Source organism: Amphibalanus amphitrite, unplaced genomic scaffold (genome assembly GCF_019059575.1).
Source record: "Amphibalanus amphitrite isolate SeventyFive unplaced genomic scaffold, NRLGWU_Aamphi_draft 000149F_arrow, whole genome shotgun sequence".
Lineage (NCBI taxonomy): Eukaryota > Metazoa > Arthropoda > Thecostraca > Balanomorpha > Balanidae > Amphibalanus > Amphibalanus amphitrite.
In genome coordinates this window covers 145667-164556 of record NW_024881644.1, presented here as the reverse complement: position 1 = coordinate 164556, position 18890 = coordinate 145667, and the positions used below count along the sequence as shown (strand labels likewise).

Here is an 18890-nt window from a genome sequence, read left to right as displayed (position 1 = left end):
AGTCCGACTTCCTCAATAATGGAACAGGTTACCTTCATCCATTTGTTCTTGCCCTCGTCCATCATTTCCGTTAACACCTCTTTGAGTAGTTGATTTTTTCCTTGCAATATGCTTCTCATGTACTGAAGTCTTCCAGTTTTAATCCTTGTTGTCATCAGAGATGCTCCAATTTCTCCTCTCAATGCAGCATTTGGTGCATACTTTGGAGCCCCCAAGATCTGTCTGTAGACACCATTTTCGATTACTTGCAGCTTCTTGGTCTCTTCCTCTGTGACTGTCATGACACTGGAGCCGTACAGTATTGATGGCAGCGCTAAGGATTTCCAGTAGGTCTTACCAATCAGTAGTTTGTTGCATGATTTTGCAATTACTGAATAGGTCATGTTTGCCATTTTTTGTGCCTTTTCAATCATGATTCTTTTCTGCCCTCTGAACACATCCCTTGTATTTGTTACTTTCAGACCTAAGTATTTTATGTTTTCTTTTACTTCAATATCTTCTATGCTTCTGTGCTGTTCTTTCAGATTAAATGTGATAATGTTGCTCTTATTCTTGTTTATGTCCAGCCCACACTCCTTGCTAATTGCTGTCAGTCTTCTGATGCTAGTCTCTGTTTCTTCAATAGAATGGTTCAGTAGGAGCCCGTCGTCAGCAAAGAATAGGATTGGCAGTGTAAATTTGCAGCTTCTGAACCCTGCTTCTGTTGCCTCCATTACTTTTGTGATGATATAAGTCATGAGCTTGAAGAAAGCAGTTGATCCTGTACACCCTTGCCGTATACCACTTGTTACTAAAATCTCTAACTTTATGTTCTCATTTAGTTCAATCCAGGTTCTGTCTCCTTGGTATGTGGCTGCCACAGCATCAATCATTTTGGGGTGAATCTTGTATTTCATGAGCACCTCTACCATCTTAGCTCTATCGATGGAATCAAACGCCTTGCTGTAATCAATTGAAGTTACAATCAGAGGTGCCTTCATTTTAAAGCTTTCTTCCACACAGTACTGTAATAGGAAAAGGTTGTCCTCTATTCTTCCTCCTCTCGTAAACCCTGCTTGTGTCTCTAACTTTTGCTCTGCGCTTTCTAGATGATCTTCTAGTCGCTGTTTTAGAATTGACATGTAGATCTTATAGGACACATTCGTTAAAGCAATTGGTCTCAAGTCTTTGGCAGTTGGCTTAGACGTCTTTGGTATCATTTTCGTCCTTGATATCTTCCATTCTGATGGCGTGTCACTTCTCTCGAGGACTTCTTGGTAGCAGCCTGTCAGTATCTTCAAGCATTTGTCATTTTTTATCAAAGCTTTGTATAATTCTGGCTTGAGTTCATCTGGTCCTGCCGCTGACTTGTTCTTAAGCCTGCCTATACATTTGGTGACTTCTTCCTCAGTTATTTGTATATCTTCCATCTTCTTCATCCTCTTCCTACTGTTCATGGCCATATCCATATGTTCTCTCAGTGTGATTGGGAAACTATATCCTTTTATTTGTATCTGGTCCTGTTTCTCTTTCTCCAGATCTGCAGTATAGGTTAGCTTCGTCCTATCGTTCCACACTTCTTCTAACTTGTTTTCATGTCTTTGATAGATTTTCTTCCAGACACTTGCTAAGTTTTCCTTTTCTTCTTCTCCTTGCAGCATTTGTCCAGCTTCTGTGAATAGGCGAACTTGACTGTTTTCCTTTTGCTTCCCTTTGAGTTTGTTGATATTCTCCCAAAGTGCCTTGCTTTTGTAGCTACTATAACGTATTTCGTCAGTCACTTTCTTTTCATGCTTTGCTATTTCTTCCTTGATGAGTAGCTTCGTCAGTCGTTTCTGCTCATAATATTTTTCATATAATCTGCTCTTTTCTTCTTCTGACTTTGCATTTCTCCTGAGTCTGTTGAAGGCTTTCCTTTGCTTGATTTGTTTCCGTATTTCTTCGGTCATCCATGGTTTTTCTTGGATTTTGTCATTCTTTCTGTCAGTTTTTCTTCTGTACCTTCTTGTAAGCAGTTTCTCTGCCACATCCTTCATTATCAGATTGAGGTCTTCCATTAGGCATATGTTATCAGCTTCTATTCTATGTAGTACCTCTTGCACGAAGCCCGACAATGATTCTTGGTCTGTCTTAATGAAGTATTCATCTTTCCATTTGGCTTTATTGAGATTCAGTGACTTTTCATCTTTGAAAAACACTGTGATCATGTTGTGATCTGATAGATCTAGCAGTTCTTGATTTTCATCAATTTTCATCTTGAGGATAGACTGATGCATCTTACTGTTGACCAGCACATAGTCAATAACACTTCTGTATTCTTTACTTCCCCATGTATACAAGCCTTCACATATGTCATCACCATTCAGTAGAATCATATTGTTTTTGTTTATCACATCAATGACAAATTTTCCGTTCCTATTCTCTTTTTGGCTTCCTAGGAACCCTACATGTCCATTAAAATCCCCCAACAACATTGTTGCCATGTCTGGACTTTCTTCTAGCTTCTCTTCAAGCTCTTGTTTGATTTTCTCATTTCGTGTTTTGTCTTCTGGTTTTGTTTCAACTGACATGTAAACAAGTATTATCCTTACCTGTTTGTTCAATATACTTCCCCTCACTTCCAAAACATCTTCATTCTCTGAAGGGGCTTTACTTAAAGCAACACCACTGTTTTGTTTATACAAAAACATGAGCCCTCCTCCTTTCTTGTCTTTTTGTTTTCTCATGCTCTCTATCTTGATCAAGTTCTTGTCAATCTCAAGTTTATCATATCTTTGGTGGGTCTCAGTAATACATAAGATGTCACAACTGTAGGCTAACAATTCTTCTAGTTCTGCCAGTTTTTGCTTTGTTAATCCTTGTATGTTAATGAGATTCAATTTGTAAACCTTTCTACTTTCCTGGTTGTAGGTCTTCGACCCCTTGTTTGTTTCTTGTTTCCTGTACCTTCCATCCCTGCTTTCTTCCCTTCTTACTGTGTTACTTTGTTTCCCTTCCTTTCGACAACCCTCCCCCGAGAAATGACATGGGTTTCTCGCCCTTTCTTGAGCCACTCCTCTCTCAGTCTTCTCTGCTTCTCCCTTTCTTCGGGAGGTAGGTCCCTTGTAATGTAGGTATTTTCTATGCCTTTGCTCTTGAGATCAAACCTCCTTTTGTACAAAAGCTCCACATGCTCCTTTGATCCCAGCTTCAGCAGGAGTATTCTTGGTTTCGTTTTCTGGTTCTGATTTGCATTTCTTTCATCTCCTTTCTCCGTTGTAGGTTTTTGCCTCAATCTGACAATCTTCTGAATTTCAAAGTCTCGCACTCCCAGAGCATCTGCTATTTCTTTGAACGAACACACACACAAAGCGCTCGACAAAATGACACTACCGCGCCATAACTGTATCAAACAAGGCTCGAAGATAAGGACAACTATTCCACAGTCATTCGTGCAGACGACTACCCCGAACCACATGCTCCAGCCTCCAATCCAAACGAAAATGCGATCAGTCGGTTCTGGTTTGTTTTGTTGGGTTAGGCCCTTTCTCTGTCCGAAAAGACCATTTCAGACCCGGAAGGATGATAGGAATTAGAGGGAGACATTGGGTAGACGGGACATTAGGGAGACGGGTGTACTCTCTTGAGAGCAGCGGAGCCGCTCCAAGGGAGCAGCCTGCCAGCCCGCACGAGATAAAGTTGCCTGTCTAGCCCGGACCGAGGGTTGCGGTAGGGAGGAGAAGGATTTGATTATCCTTAGGATGGAAACGACGGACGGGTGCGATCAGTGGGTTTGTTGTGTACGATATAAATAGAATCTTCAAACATTGGTGAGTGGTGACCGCAGGTGACCTCGGTGACCTCAATCAAGGCGTCAGCTTACCTTACCTTACCTTTGTGGTGATCGGGATTGAAAAAGGCCACTTAGCCTGGGGATCCCGCTCTCATCGAGCTCGTATCGGGATACAGGCTGGGCTCTCAACCCGCGCACCGACGGGGGGGGGCAGTTAACTGCAGCCCCCCTCCCGAGGTTTTTGGCGAATAGCGGGAATTTGGCATGAGTTTTCCCTCATCAATTATGCCTACACATTGTGTGCAAGTTTGAACCTCCTACCTTTCAAGGCCAGGTCACCAGGTCCAGGTCACTTAAGTTCGAATGACCCAGCCTCGAATCACTTTTTTGCAGCTTTGTCACCGTGTCAGAGGCAGATCGCTACAGATGATGACGGAGGCCTTTGAAAGTCGTAGGATGTAACGAGGTCATTGATGTGTTACAATTTGTATACCTCGGTATTTCAATATGGATGACCGAAGGTCAGGTCAATTTCCTTACCTGTCAATGGGGACCTTACTCATTGGGGACCTTACTCTACTCATACTCATACTGGCATACTCATTGGGGACCTTACTCATATACTCATCAAGTAAAGACCTTGTCATTCCTTACTTGTCAATGGGGAAAAAATCAACCCCTTGTTTTTTCCACTACAACGCGTCGAAATGGCCCAATATACCTACTATGAATGACTTCATATACGATCAACGTTGACAACCTTTAGGCCTTTTTTGCTCTTGGACAGCTGTAAGGTCATGCAACGTCATCAAGGGTCACCAAAGATTTTTTTGCTAATAATTCCTTACAGGAACAAGATACAGCCGCGCGGATGGTCTCAGTGTGTTCAGCTCGTTAAGGCGCATCGAATGATAAACATGATGACCTTGAGGTCACGTGACCTGAGGTCAACCTCTGACCTTTACCTTTCGAGGTCAACACATAAGGTTCGATGCGGATTGACGAGAGGATCACGATGGTGCCATTAGTTAGTTCTTAGCTTGGCTACTTCGAAGGTTATTCGGGGAAAACTCGCTTCATTTTTAGCGCCGCCATTTGGACATTTTTGACCCCCTGTGACGTCATCTTTGACCTGACCTGGAAATGACCTAGTAAAAATTAAAGACCTTGTCCATGCGTATCCCATGCCATTTACCGCTTGTCGCTATCTTGCTTCGTTCTCGAGATATCAGGGGAGGGGAGGGGGCGGTCAACCGCCCCCCCCGTCGGTTTTAAGTTGGCGCGGACCCCGTCGGTGCGCGGGTCAAGGATAGGGGGCATCGCACATAATGCCGCCCCAGTGTTTGTCCAGCCGGGCCTTGAACTGGTTTACGGACTGTGCATGACCACTACACTCAAAAGAAAGTCCAGTTGTCTATGACTCTGAAGCTGAACGCATTCCTGCGCACGAGTTTGGTGGCTCTGGGTTTCTCGAGCTTCCACTCGTGGCCCCCGGTTCGAGTTGATTTGTTCCGGGTCCTGAAGACTTCTGGCGACAGGGCCAACCCTCCGTGCAGCAGCTGGTATACGGTCACCATGTCGCCTCTGCGCCTCCGGTAGTAGAGTGGTGGCAGTCCCAATCGAAGGAGTCTTTCAGGGTACGGGAGGTGCTCGATTCGCGACCATTCTCGTTGCATGTCGTTGCACGCACTCGAGTCTCTTCTGGTCCTCTTTCCTAAACGGTCCCCAGATTGTGTTGCCATATGCTATGAGGTGTTTTAGTATATGACAGCCTTTCCGGGACAACACGACTCGACCGCCAACCTTGCAGCCATTCGATAACTCAGGAACCACTGGGCTGATCGGAACGAACGAAACACCATTCGATTCAGGGGATACATTTCGAATGTGGTATTGGTGACATCAGGTGACCTCGGTGGTCTTGAGAGGTCAACTCGGCATTTTCGCCTATTGCAGCCATTCTATGTTCAGCAACTACTGGGCCGATTGAGACGAGAACACCACCAATCACAGTCAATTCGCCGTATGTAATTTCATCAGCCGTTTCTAATATTGTGACCTCAGGCGACTTAGGTGACATTGGGAGGTTAACTTGACGTTTTCGCCTATGGCAGCCATTCTGTAACTCAGGAACTACTGGGTCGATCGAGACGAAAGCACCACTATATAGTCGCTTCGCCCCATGCGGTTTTATCAGCTATTTGGAATATGGTGACCTCAGGTGACCTCGGTGGCCCTGGGAGGGGAGGTCACATAACCCTTTTCGCCTATTGCAGTCATACCATAACTCAGGAACAACACACTGCCTACTGGGGCTATCAAGACGAAAACACCACGTGTCGATCTACTGTATGCGATTTTATCAGCCGTTTTGAATGTGGTGATTGCAGGTGACCTCAGTGACCTTCAAAGGCGAAAACCATTGGCGAAGAAGGTTATGTGACCTCCTAAGGTCACTGAGGTCACCATATTCGAAACGGCTGACGAAGTCGCATACGGCGATTCGTCTGGTGTTTTCGCTCGATCGGCTCGATCGGTTCCTGAGTTATAGAATGGCTGCAATAGGCGAAAACGTTTAGTTGGCTTTTCAAAGTCACGGAGGTCACTTGAGGTCACCATATTCAAAACTTGAAATCGCTCACGGCGAATCGACTGGTGATGTTTTCGTCATGATAGACCCAGAAGTTCCTGGCTGAGTTACAGAATGGCTGCAATAGGCGAATATGTTAAGTTGACCTTTCAAGGTCACCGAGGTCACCTGAGGTCACCATATTCGAACAGACTGATGAAGTCTCACCCCTGATTCGAATGACGTCTCGTCCGTCGTCCGAATGACGTCTCGTCCGTCGTCCGTACCGATCGGCCCAAAGATTCCTGCTGACTCCTGAGTTATAGAATGGCTACAAGTGTTCGGAACACGCATTCTCGGGTAAACACCACGGCTCAGTTAACTAATGTATTAATCTATGCACATCGGCTCATTACACGCTAGTACACTGACTGCCCATCAGGCCGGACCAACTGTCCGCCAGCTCATCCCCGAGCTCCCCTTGGCGAGCCAACCGCTCAGCCCCGAGCCCCTCTCGCCGAGCAACCCGCTCAGCGACTGCCGCCGCCGGCGATGCGCCGCATTATATAGGGGGGCTGGGCGCCCGCCGACCAATCAGCGGCCGCCACGTCTCCTACGTCACCAGCCGGCCGGGACTGCAGGCTGCAGCGCCTGCAGCGCCGGCGCACGCTGCCGGCGGCCGATACGAACGGCCGCCGCTCCCCAACACACACCCCTCCTACACAAGAGAAGTGTACAACCGCTCGCATTTCACAAGCATGCACAACATTTAACAAAAACATATACTACAATCACTACAACGACATGACCCGCGTACACACACACACAAAGGAAACTTTAAACACGTTCTCGAGCGCACAATGATCGGGTCCACCGAACGCTTCGGTGTCTACAATCTCCGCAGCTCACGAGCCTCCCGCCTGGTACCGTGCAAGACGACGGTTGAGCCACCCGTGCCGCATTCGGTACGGCGCTGGTGGTCTGAGGGCGGCTGGAGGCGGTTCGAGTCCCGCGCCGCGATCCGGGTGGTGCTGTGCGCACCATACGGCGGTCACCTCCCGCGGCAAACTGCACGTTCGTCCGTGGCCCCACGGGCCCTTGTGCCGCAGGCCTAACTTTGGCTGCCCTCCAGTTGCTGCTCGGCAGTCGCGCTCGTCACCAGCTTCGCGTTCGAAGGGGCGTGTGGCCGGCTCGATCTGCACCGGCGCCCTTGGAGGTGGGGCGGGCCTTTCTCGCCTCACCACTCGATCATTCTGACCTCCAAAGTCCAAGGCCCTGCCCCACTTTTCCAGCACAGAGGTGTTGCAAGGCGTCTGACGGCTGAGGCGCTGTCGGGCGTGATTGTGTGGTGGGCTCTCGTCTTGCGCCTTCTGCGTGCCGCTCCACTCCACCGGACTAGCGTCCCCTGCGTCGCCGTCGACGCCCGGACGGCTGATGGCGCGTGCTTCTTCGCCCGCCACATCGCCAGCCGAGTTGACCTCGCCGCTGGCCTGGGCGGTCTGCCGGTCAGGTTGGCCTGCGATGCCGATGCTGGGCGACCCGCCCTCGCGGCTCACGCTATCCGACTCTGACCCATTTGAGGTCACCGTGACCTCGACGCAGCCGCTGCTGGGCTGCCCGCCCCCGCAACGGCTCGCCCCGGACGCGTCGGGCTCGACTGGGCCCACGCATGAGGCCACTGGGGTCGGCCATTGTCGCCTTCGGTCGAGTCCTGCTAGTGCTGACTTGAAGACGGCCCGAGCGGTACAAGTCACGAGGGCCGCTGCCCGCGCGCAAACCTGTGAGCAGCGCCTCACCAAACCGGAGCTCGCGGTTCCCGACTGCTCGTGATGCCCGATCTCATCGAGCGGGGGTTGGGATGTTGGCGGAGCCTCGCTCCCCGCCGGCTCTGATTGTACCGTGCACACGGTCGACGGTGTGGTTCCCGGGGGCTGGCGTGACATGACCTCGGCGTTCCCGCGGGCGTGACCGCAGATGTGGGGGCACCCTTCCCACTGTCGTGTGGCGCTTCTGTCTCCCGCGTGAGTGGGCTGTCCCGCGGTGGGTGGACCGTAGAGTGCAGGTGGGTCAGCCACCCTCCGCTGCCACTCACGGCCGCACTCCGCTGCCGGTGTGTCCCCCCGCTGCCAGTGACCCGCGTGCGCTGTGGGGCCCCCCATTGTCGGGCTGGCAGGCATGCCCACGGCCGCAGTCGCCGGGGCAGGCGGGCGTCCCGCCCATCGCTGACCCCCACGGCTGCACCCGCGACAGAGAGGCGTCCATCCGCCGGCCTCCTCAGACGGACCACGGGGGCACTCCGCCCACTCCAGGCCCGCCTGCTGATGACCGCGTGGGAAGGACCACCCCGCCTGCTCATTTGCCTGTGCGTGCCGCGCCGGACAGTCACGGATCAAGTGGTCAGGGCTGTTACAACGGAAACAGCGGCGCCCGTTACCCCGCCTGTTCGCCTTCCGTGGCCCTCGTCGGGGGTTCCTGGCTCCCGTCCCGTGTCCCGTGCGGTACGCGTCCCGCCTTTCCATCGTCTCAATGCGATGAAGGGTGCGCTGCAACTCTCCAATCGCCCTCTCCAGAGCGTCAAGCCGAGCGGTGTCGGGCGCGTCCCGGTCCCGGACCGCCAATACCTCGCCCCCGATGGGCCGACGCATGACCCGGAGTGCGTCCTGCTGCTGCTGGAATTTATCCGCGATCCTCATGGCCTCGGTGAGGCTGGACGGGTCTTTTCTAAGCACCCGCGTCTGCAGCTCTTCCTCACGGAGGCCGCACACGAAGCGGCTGACGACGGTCGCTTCCACGGCAGGGTCACCGGCTGCCATTCCTTGGTACGCCTCCTGGCCTGCCTGGCGTACCCTGTCGGCGAAGTCGCGCGTTGCTTCACCGGGCTGCTGCCGGATATTCGCCAGCTCAGCGTGCGCCTGTATCGCCTTCTTCGCTGTGCCGAAACGGGCCTCCAGTGCGGCCACAGTTTGCTTGAGGTTGCTCTGGACCTCCTCCGACAGTGAGGCGAAATAGTCCAGGGCGCCATCTTGCAGCAGGCTGACCAGGCCCTGCAGCCGATTCTCTTCGGAGAACGCGATCGTTTTCGCCCGAAACCGTCGGTACCATCGACCCCATGATTGATCATTTACCCCCGTGAAATTTTCAAAGTTAGCTAAAAGTAAAATTTCTCTTTCCATGTTACGTTACTCTACTGAGCCGATTCAAAATAAAATAAAGATAAAATTTACTTTAAATGGTGCAACCCAACGAATGCGCGTCCGCTAGTGTCCGAACCGTCCTACCGACCGCGCCAGTTGTTCGGAACACGCATTCTCGGGTAAACACCACGGCTCAGTTAACTAATGTATTAATCTATGCACATCGGCTCATTACACGCTAGTACACTGACTGCCCATCAGGCCGGACCAACTGTCCGCCAGCTCATCCCCGAGCTCCCCTTGGCGAGCCAACCGCTCAGCCCCGAGCCCCTCTCGCCGAGCAACCCGCTCAGCGACTGCCGCCGCCGGCGATGCGCCGCATTATATAGGGGGGCTGGGCGCCCGCCGACCAATCAGCGGCCGCCACGTCTCCTACGTCACCAGCCGGCCGGGACTGCAGGCTGCAGCGCCTGCAGCGCCGGCGCACGCTGCCGGCGGCCGATACGAACGGCCGCCGCTCCCCAACACAAGGGTGCGGTCGAGTAGCGTTGTCCGCATTTATTACCCGAAGACTGTTCCGCCGATCGAGACGAGAACGCCAGTCGCCATCATTCGATTCACTGCATTAAAAAAATCATTTGCACATGCGAACATTGCGACCTCATGTGACCTACACTGGTCAACTTAATGTTTTCGCTGTTTGACGAGTGACGACTACCGCGTCTATCGAGACGAAAGCGGCACCAGTCCAATCGCGGCATGTTATTTCATCAGCCGATGGACCGATTATAATATGGTAACCGCAGGTGACCACCGTGACTTTAAAGGAAATAGTTCACTTTTAACATGGGGTTTTGAACTGGAATAGCAGTTACGTAGCTTGAGCTGAGACTAGCACAAATCAGGAGCTTTTACGGCTCAATGATCACCCTAGACGAAGATATTCCATTTCTCGTTCCGAAAAGAGTGCCTTGCAGAGGAATGTGTGCCTTGCACAGGAATGCAGCCACGTCATCGTCAGCCAATCAGCATGCTGCTTACAGCCAATGCAGTATGCGTAGGTTTGAACTACGCGATATGATTGGTCAACACGTAATAAGCTTCCGCGTCAAACATTATTTTACAAAGAATATAGTTTGTCCTATATAAAAATATAGAAAATAATTGTTTTTACAAAAAGGTTTTATTTTATTTCATGATCATTTTGAGCATAAAAAATCATAAATCAATAGCAAAATACTAATTGCAGGAAAGTGAACTATTTCCTTTAACAGGTCAGCCTAACGTCTATCTAACGTCCTAACGTCTACCTAGCCTAACGTAATCGAAAACGCCATCGCACACAGCGTATGGACTGGTGGCGGTTTCATCTCGATCGGCCTAGTACAGTTCTAAGTTACTAATAGGCGAAATTTAGTTAATCTTTCAAGGTCGCCGAGGTGATATCAACATATTCGAAGCAGATAGATCATTTAAGTACGTCAATTCGACAGTGGTGCGAGTGCTAATACTAGATCTTGGCAGTCAGTTGTCACCATTCCCGCCTCATCAACCCACCAACCATGATTGGCTAGCGACAAATGCGAGTGGAAACGGAATATAATAAATGATTTCGATAAAATTATAACTTCAAAAAGAGCCACCATAAAAGGCATTGGTGCTCGAGATCGAGAATCTCCGCGACAGAACCTCTTCTATCACAGTTCGTCACTAAATCGTTTGATAAGATTTAAAAGCATTGACATAATTCTAAATTTTGTCACTTGTATTCCTAGAAATACGGAAGTACGTGAAAATACACAATAATAAGAGGCATGGCATATCACACACTTTTCATGTCATGTCATCATAATAAACCTGAATCAATGAAGCTTTTTTCTTTTCTTCTTTCCCGTGTCCGGTGTTGGCTCGGACGCTGTTGCTTTCGACGATTTCTTTTTCTTCGGGCTGGCATGCCGGGAGTCAAGCGAGTTCGATAATGCAAGAGCTTCACTGCATCGTTTTAACGTTTCCCTATAGCCTGAAACAGGTAACAATGCGTTAATAAAGGAAATATGTGCATAACAGCGGGCAATCTATCTAAACCAACTATAAGGAACACGGGCATTCTGACGAGTGCCTTGACGCCACTATGTATTAAACAACGCAAACGGTAAAAGTGGTCCCGCATTCTGAAGACACGTCCCCTGTCACCCAGCAGATCCGTGCCCTGTCGCCCCTGACGCACACCGCACGGAGCGCCATTCCCGCCCCCCCCCCCGCGCCTCCTTCACCGCGGCACTCACCGACGCCCAGCAGCGGGTGGCGGTCCGGGCCCGCCTCGGGCGGCTCGGGAACCGCTGAGGTAACCGGCACAGAGGCGGGGTCGGCGGCCGGCGCGTCCAGTCTCCGGTGGACCAGCACCTGACCGGCCAGCGGCACCGGCACTGCGGGCCGCGCGACACCGTCAGAAAACCGAACAGAGTGTGGTCACAAACAGAGCACTCACTCCAGTACCGGCACCCGAGACAGACAGCAGTACAAACAGTACCCAAACTCCAGCACCCTGGGCCTAATAGAAGCATATTCAGTGCCCTCGAGCTGCAGTGCACCTACCCATTTTCAATTTCTTCCCCTTCCTGTTGGGCAGCAGCACATGAAGTCCTTCTGGTACGTATGCTTCGGCAGTGAGCTCGAGCGTGTCACTGCGCGTGACTCGTCCTTCACTCAGTGGCAGCTTGCAGTTACGCAGCTCAGAGATGTTCACCTGAAAGGCCAGCCACAGAGGGGAACTGATCATGAGTTGGCTAGAGGAACACGTGGGTGCAAAGAGGAGATGAGTTTAGAGTACCAGTTATCACCATTAAGTATTAACCCGCCCCCTGCGTGGAAGGGGTCTATTTTTGCCCCCTCCGGTCTTTTGGCATTATCTCTAAAACGACTGCGCCGATCGTCGCAAAACTTTCAGTAACCTCTCATACATCACTTTTACACCTTGTGTCAATAATGGTTCAAGAGTCTAGGATAGGCTGGCCAAAATGACGTCAGAGTGACATCATATTCAGCCCTTTTCGACCCAAAAAAGGTTTTGCGGGAAGAGCGGGAAGACTTGTCCGTACAGTTTTGGTTAGAGCAAAATGTTCAAAATCAGAAAGATGTAAAATTAACAGGGCTACAAAACCACCATCTCGGATTTTTTTGGAGTTTTTTTATTTTGACCCCAAAATTGAAAAAGGTGATTAAAAAATAATACCCTAAAAATAAGAACAAAAATCAAAATTTCGAACCAACAAAAACAGAATATATGTTACAAACATATAAGACTGCTATCGACATATCAAATTTGAGCTTGGTAACTACTCTTGGCGAAGTTTTGGCGGAAAAAACTGCTCAAAATTGATGACGTCTTATATTCAAACTCAGTTTTTAGCTGTTATAGACCACGTGGAATAACACTAAGACCACCATGGGATTCCCCGTGATGAGCTGCCTCGAATAGGTACCCTTTTTATGCAAAAACATCAACTTCGAAATTTGACCTTTTTCGACCTGACCTCCCTAGAACGTTATTAACTATCCCTGATGGTCGTCTAACCAACATCATGAGCTGGAAATGAAAAATTTGCAATAAAACATGATCACACGGCCCTAGTGAAGTTGGGTTATGTGTTGACCCTTGGTGACCTGACCTCTGTGACCTGACCTGGTAACAGTGACCTCTTTTAGCAACATATTATGTAGTCTGTCTTAAAAGTACCGCGCAAAGTAACGGTGGATCCATCAAGCCTGACCGAGGAACGGTCTGCTTAATTTGAGTCACCGAAGCAATTGACATCCTCGTCCATTCCCCAGGTCAACTGGTCAGGTGACTTTCACATTATAGCAGGCCTTGCCCTTCCTCGGTCAGGCTTGATGGATCCGCTGTCACTTTGCGCGGTACTTTTAACCCTCGCCGGCACAGGGGGGGGGGGGTTGATGCAACCCCCTAAGGTTTTTCGCGAATAACTCGCGTAAAAAGCGGCCGATCGCAACGAAACTTTCAGTACCCTCGCATTGATCCATTTTACACCTACCCTGAAAATGTCATGACCCTGACCCAAATGACCTTTGACCTCTTTTCCGAGACCATATTTGGCCGGAATCGCATTAGCCGCGCGTTTGCAAGCTTTTCGTGGTTTCAAACGTTCATACATGTGATTTGATGTTGCTCCCATGCATTAGGGTAGGTGTCAAGGTCACCTGAAGGTCAGGTCAGGTCATTGACCTTTGGTGACCTCGGTTCACTTTTTCGAGTTTTACATGTTTCTAGGCTAGTTTTTTTAGCTGAATTCGAATTTAGCAACCATTTGAACATTTACGAAGTACTTTTGGTGCCTTCGTAACATGTTACGAAGCTGTCAGAGGCGGATGACAGGTACTACGAATACCCGTCACGACCCCTACCGGTTGACCTGACCTGACCTGACCCGACCTGGTCTAAACGCTTAACGACATCATCTGTGATCAAAACGATATTCGTGATCAGCACCCCGGAAAACCCCTTAGCAGCCACGCTTTACGACTTTCTAACAGGTCCCGATTTTCCCGACTTTTGGGTCATTGACCTGACTTGGAAGGTCAACCGATGACCTAGGACCTTAAAATTGGGTATCATCGGCTTCCTCTCGTCACGGGCAACACGCTCGTTTTTCCGCAAAAATCTAGCTCGATCAGGGGCGAAACGGCAAGGGGGGTCCAACGGGATTCCAGGACAAAAAGTCAAAAGACAAAATGTCAAAAGACAAAAAGTCAAATGCAAAAAGTGAAAATGGATAAAAGTCAAATGGAAAAAAGTCAAATGGATAAAAGTCAAAACGGATAAAAGTCAAAAGACAAAAAGTCAAATGGCAAAAAGTCAAAACGTCCGAAAGTCAAAAATGCAAAAAGTCAAATGGAAAAAAGTCAAAATGGCGAAAAGTCAAAAACGCAAAAAGTCAAAAGCAAAAAGTCAAATGGCGAAAAGTCAAAATGGCAAAAAGTCAAAACGCAAAAAGTCAAAAGGAAAAAGTCAAATGGAAAAAAGTCAAAATGGCGAAAAGTCAAAAACGAAAAAAGTCAAAAGCAAAAAAGTCAAATGGCAAAAAGTCAAAATGGCGAAAAGTCAAAAACGCAAAAAGTCAAAAGCAAAAAGTCAAATGGCAAAAAGTCAAAAAACGCGAAAAGTCAAGACAAAAAGTAAAAAAAACGGCAAAAAGTCAAAATGATAAAAATCAAATGGAAAAAGTCAAATAAGAAGAAGTCAAAAGTAAAAAGTCATATATCTAAAAAACCATAAGACAAAAAGTCAAATGATCAATGTCAAAATTCCTAAAAGTCAAAAACCATAAGCCAAAAGCAAAAAGTCAAAACCGCAAAAGGTCAAATTAATAAAAGTCAAATGGAAACAAGTCAAAAATCAAATATGTAGAAAGTCAAAAGAAAAAAGTCAAATATTAATAATTTGTATTGTCTTATTGTAAAACGAAACTAAAAAAACCTTAGTCAAAGCCACTTGAAGTGAAAACGGTTAAATTCAAATGGAAATAAGATAAACAAGACATAGTCAAAAGTCAAGAGTCGTTCGTTGTATCATTGTAAAACATATGTATCAACCCTCGCATGACCAGCGGGTCGATGCGACCCGTGACGTTTTCTCGCGATAGCTTCCGAACGACGCGGCGGATCGTGATGAGAATTTGCAAAGCTGATGGGGCAACCCTTGCGCATATTTTAGTACTAGACGCCGGCATCACTACCGTGTTGCCTTGGACCAGAATCGGAGGCGAAAATGTTTGGAATGAGATTCGAACCCGCGACCTTTCTATTTGTAAAGTTTTTTGGTCATATCACGTGCTACGTTTATGCTAGAGCGCTCATTCTTTCAGCATCTTGTAGCGCTTCTCGAGTTCTATCAGTGTGCCAAGTTTCATGGTGCTAGCTCAATAGATGACGGTTTTAGAGCGTTTTCCGTGAAAAACGTTTTTTGCCTCTGGCACGTGCAGCTTGCACCCCTCCGGGACCGAACCCCCCTAGGATGAAGGTTCACTATGGGGAGCATGTGGCCTGTGAGTTGAGCGTGGGCCCCACCACCGCAGCCAGCGTCCCTGCCCCGCTGCTGCGGACCCCGGTACCTGTCAGAATCCCTCGCGTACTCACATGTTCCTCACAACTTCAGTGGGTAGGGTACGTTGCGCTGTATAATATTTTTCAAAAGATGAAAAGATCGATGCTTCGACTTTTATCCTTTTGACTTTTTATTTCAGACTTTGACTTCGACTTTTCTATTTTATACCTACTTTTTCATTTTTTGACTTTTTGTCTTTTGACTTTTACCCGTTTTGACTTTTTGTCCTTTGACTTTTTTCCGTTTTGACTTTTATCCTTTTGACTTTTTCATTTTTGACTTTTTGCATTTTTGACTTTTTGTCATTTGACTTTTTGCGTTTTTGACTTTTGCACATTTTGACTTTTTGCTTTTGACTTTTTGTCTTTTGACTTTTATCCGTTTTGACTTTTATCTTTTTGACTTTTATCCCGTTTGACTTTTTGCATTTGACTTTTTGTCTTTTGACTATTTGTCTTTTGACTTTATTCCTTTTTTGTCCGGTTACCGTCCAACGGACCCCCCCCCCCCCCTTATACGTTCGCGGCTGGAAAAACATCTATCAGGCGAGGGTTAAGACAGACTGTACCAGGCAATTGTGAACCGACGCTTTACCAATGATTTTCGATTAAATGCGTTTTGCTCGACGTACAACGCATTTCCTAGAAGGTCCGTGAACGGCAAAACATTTTAGCTTTGACCTGAACTGTGATATTATCGAACGCCGTTCGAGTTTTGCGAATCCGTCCAAGAGTTTCGGAGATACGGGGAGGGGACAAAAATAGACCCCCCATCAGGTCGCGTTATAATCAGACCCCACCAGGGCGCGGGTTAAGCGTTGGCGCGTTGGTAAAAGAAGTTTGAGGAGAAGGGGAGCGTCAAATATAGACCCCAATCAGGGCGGCTCTTCCGCATTTCAAACGTCGCCAAAATCGTCATGACGAAATCACCTAGGAAATCCGAGCACTGTAGAATCATCTGGTGTCTGGGAAAATTGTCCGACGGTATTGGAGGGACACACTCATATTGAAGGCCCATAAAACTCGTGTACGGTGTAGGACCAAAATTAAAGAAAAATCAGGTCAGCCAGCCTTTTCATGCAGGACGGTGCTCTTGCTTGTCGGTCTGCCAGAACTTAGAGATGGCGCCAAGAGCATCTATTCGATAGCTGGGCGAAGGGAGCATGGATAGGGAACAGGTCTAACCTAAGTCCAATCAAATTACCCCAGAGAACCGAACCACTCAGCAAACCTACACAGCGCCAAAGGGTGCTCCAGTGAACCTGGGCAAACATCAACCCTTAGCCCTAAGAATCTCCAGAATTTTGTGCCCAACATACCTGCTGGTGTCTCTCAATGTGCCCAGTTCATGGAGAATATATTGACTGCTGAAATGAATCTGTTGCATTATCTTTACTGAAGGGAAGCGACAATGCTGGTGTGGGCACTGACCTGTGCTGGTGCACGCACGATCCATAGTTCCAGGTCATCTGTCTGGTCCTTAAGCTCCTCTTGACAAAGAGGCCCTGGCTTGGTCAGGGCCTCAAAAGCACTCTCCACCTCTGTGGCCCCTTCCACATTCTCCTCATTCATAGCCTTAGCTTGAGATGTTAAGGCTTTGAGGGAACCTGGCATCAGAGAGAAAAGCTGTATTTTTACATCTGAAAAGGTATTCTTATAAATATCATAGCAAATTTATACAATTTATCTTGATCTGAATGAAAGAATTCACAAGGACAGAGAATTTTAAGGGAACATAGGGAAAGCTAATATTGATATGGAGTGATATTAAGACAAAAAATGATGAAAATAATGCTTAATTCCATCCCTTGGATTCACATAGTGCGGCAACAACTGTCTCATGTCACAGAAACACACAGATTCTGGAAAAAAGTTAAGAGCTCAGAGCTTCATTTGAAGCTTCACTGGCACTGCCAATCCTGATAATCTGGCCTATCAGGCTTTTCTGGACTGATCGTCCATATCATTCATGATTTTCTTGACTGAATGTGCATGACCCACAGTGCAGCCAACCCATTTATATTTCCTATTGACGTGTCTCAGTCTTATTCTGAGCAAGACAGATCGCAAGCAAACCCGATCATGATCAAATGTGGGACACGCACATACTTTACTTAAGGACCACAAGGCACAGGTAGTCTGGATTTTCCTTCAGATATGGTCAAGCCTTAGTTCTGATTATGTATTTAAAACGAAATATCTTAAAACGAGTCGAGATTTCGATAGGCACGCAATTGAGACATTTGTGGCGCAGAGGGTCAGGTAGGTGTTTTGTTTTACCTTGGTTTTACCAATGATTACCGTTCGGTTAGGGCAAAAAAGCCCGCGTAAGAATGGTAATGATATAGATGGCAGCAATAATTTGGAATAGCTAGCCTTGTACAAGTATCAGGAAACCCACGCTGACAATCATAAAACTAGAAACACCTCACGTGGGGACGCAAGTGTTTGGCTGGTCAAGGCCAAGGGCTGTGGGGCTAGTTCAGTATACCACGTGGTTCTAGCAATTATGCTCAGATAATAAAGTGAATTATGGTCTATATCTCTTTATATTTCTCAATGATATTGATTTTACAATAGTTTTTGGGTCATCATTAAATATTTTAATGGCTGTGAAATATTTAAATATTTAAACATCTCTTTTTAACCAGAAATCACGTGACAAATGGTAGCTGGTGAATTACCTGTACGGCTTTTTCATTTCACGTGCGGGAAATGCGTGCGGGAGTTCTCTATGGCGGCGGAAAGGGGGGAGGCGGCACCAAGGCACCGTGCCCCACTTGATTTTGCCATTTTAACATTAGCCCTACGGACGTTGCATGGAAAGAATGGAACGAAAAGTCGGCTGTGCCCCCCCCCCCCTAACTCTTCAACAACAACACCCCCCCCCCCCCCACTTGAAGGGGTGCCGCCGCTACTGCACAGAGCAAGGCCTGATATAGGGTACAGAGGGGCGGGCAGGGCAATAAACAATCCAGAAATGTCAAGAGGAAGGTATCGGCTCGCTGGCCAGCCTCAGCCAAGGCCTTGCCTCAGCAGGCGTGCGCGTGTGTCTTTTTTTGTTCTTGTTGGGATCACGTTGGGTCGAAGGACGTGTAGCCTTTCGACCCAGGCGTCCAACTTCACTGTAGTGTCGGTACTAAGCGGCACTAACTAGTCATGTGGTGCATAGGACTCTTTAGTCTTTAGTGCCCTGGTGCATAGATGAGCTCCATTTCCAGCATGTCACTTAAGCGCTGCGTGGGAACGCTGGGAGCCTCATAAATGGCCCTACCTTTTCTTCCCATGCCTTCATCGTGGTCCACCTGTCACTTAT

The 18890-nt window shown here is 48.1% G+C and overlaps 1 protein-coding gene across 10 annotated transcripts; it reads right to left on the bottom strand.

The window, feature by feature from the left end:
* Nucleotides 1-11198: 11198 nt before the first annotated feature.
* Nucleotides 11199-18067, bottom strand: LOC122382875. 10 transcript variants are annotated; one of them, XM_043368751.1, is made up of 5 exons: nt 18002-18067; nt 17006-17181; nt 12050-12200; nt 11740-11880; nt 11199-11474 (listed from the first exon to the last, which is right to left on the bottom strand). In XM_043368751.1, the coding sequence occupies exons 2-5, from the start codon at nt 17144-17146 to the stop codon at nt 11317-11319; spliced, it is 591 nt and encodes a 196-aa protein (XP_043224686.1). In that variant the 5' UTR covers nt 17147-17181; nt 18002-18067; the 3' UTR covers nt 11199-11316. The 10 variants fall into 10 exon arrangements, with proteins under 10 accessions (XP_043224686.1, XP_043224681.1, XP_043224679.1 ...); XM_043368746.1 differs by having other exon boundaries at nt 17855-18047; XM_043368744.1 differs by having other exon boundaries at nt 17006-17214; nt 18007-18041.
* Between the last annotated feature and the right edge of the window lie 823 nt (nt 18068-18890).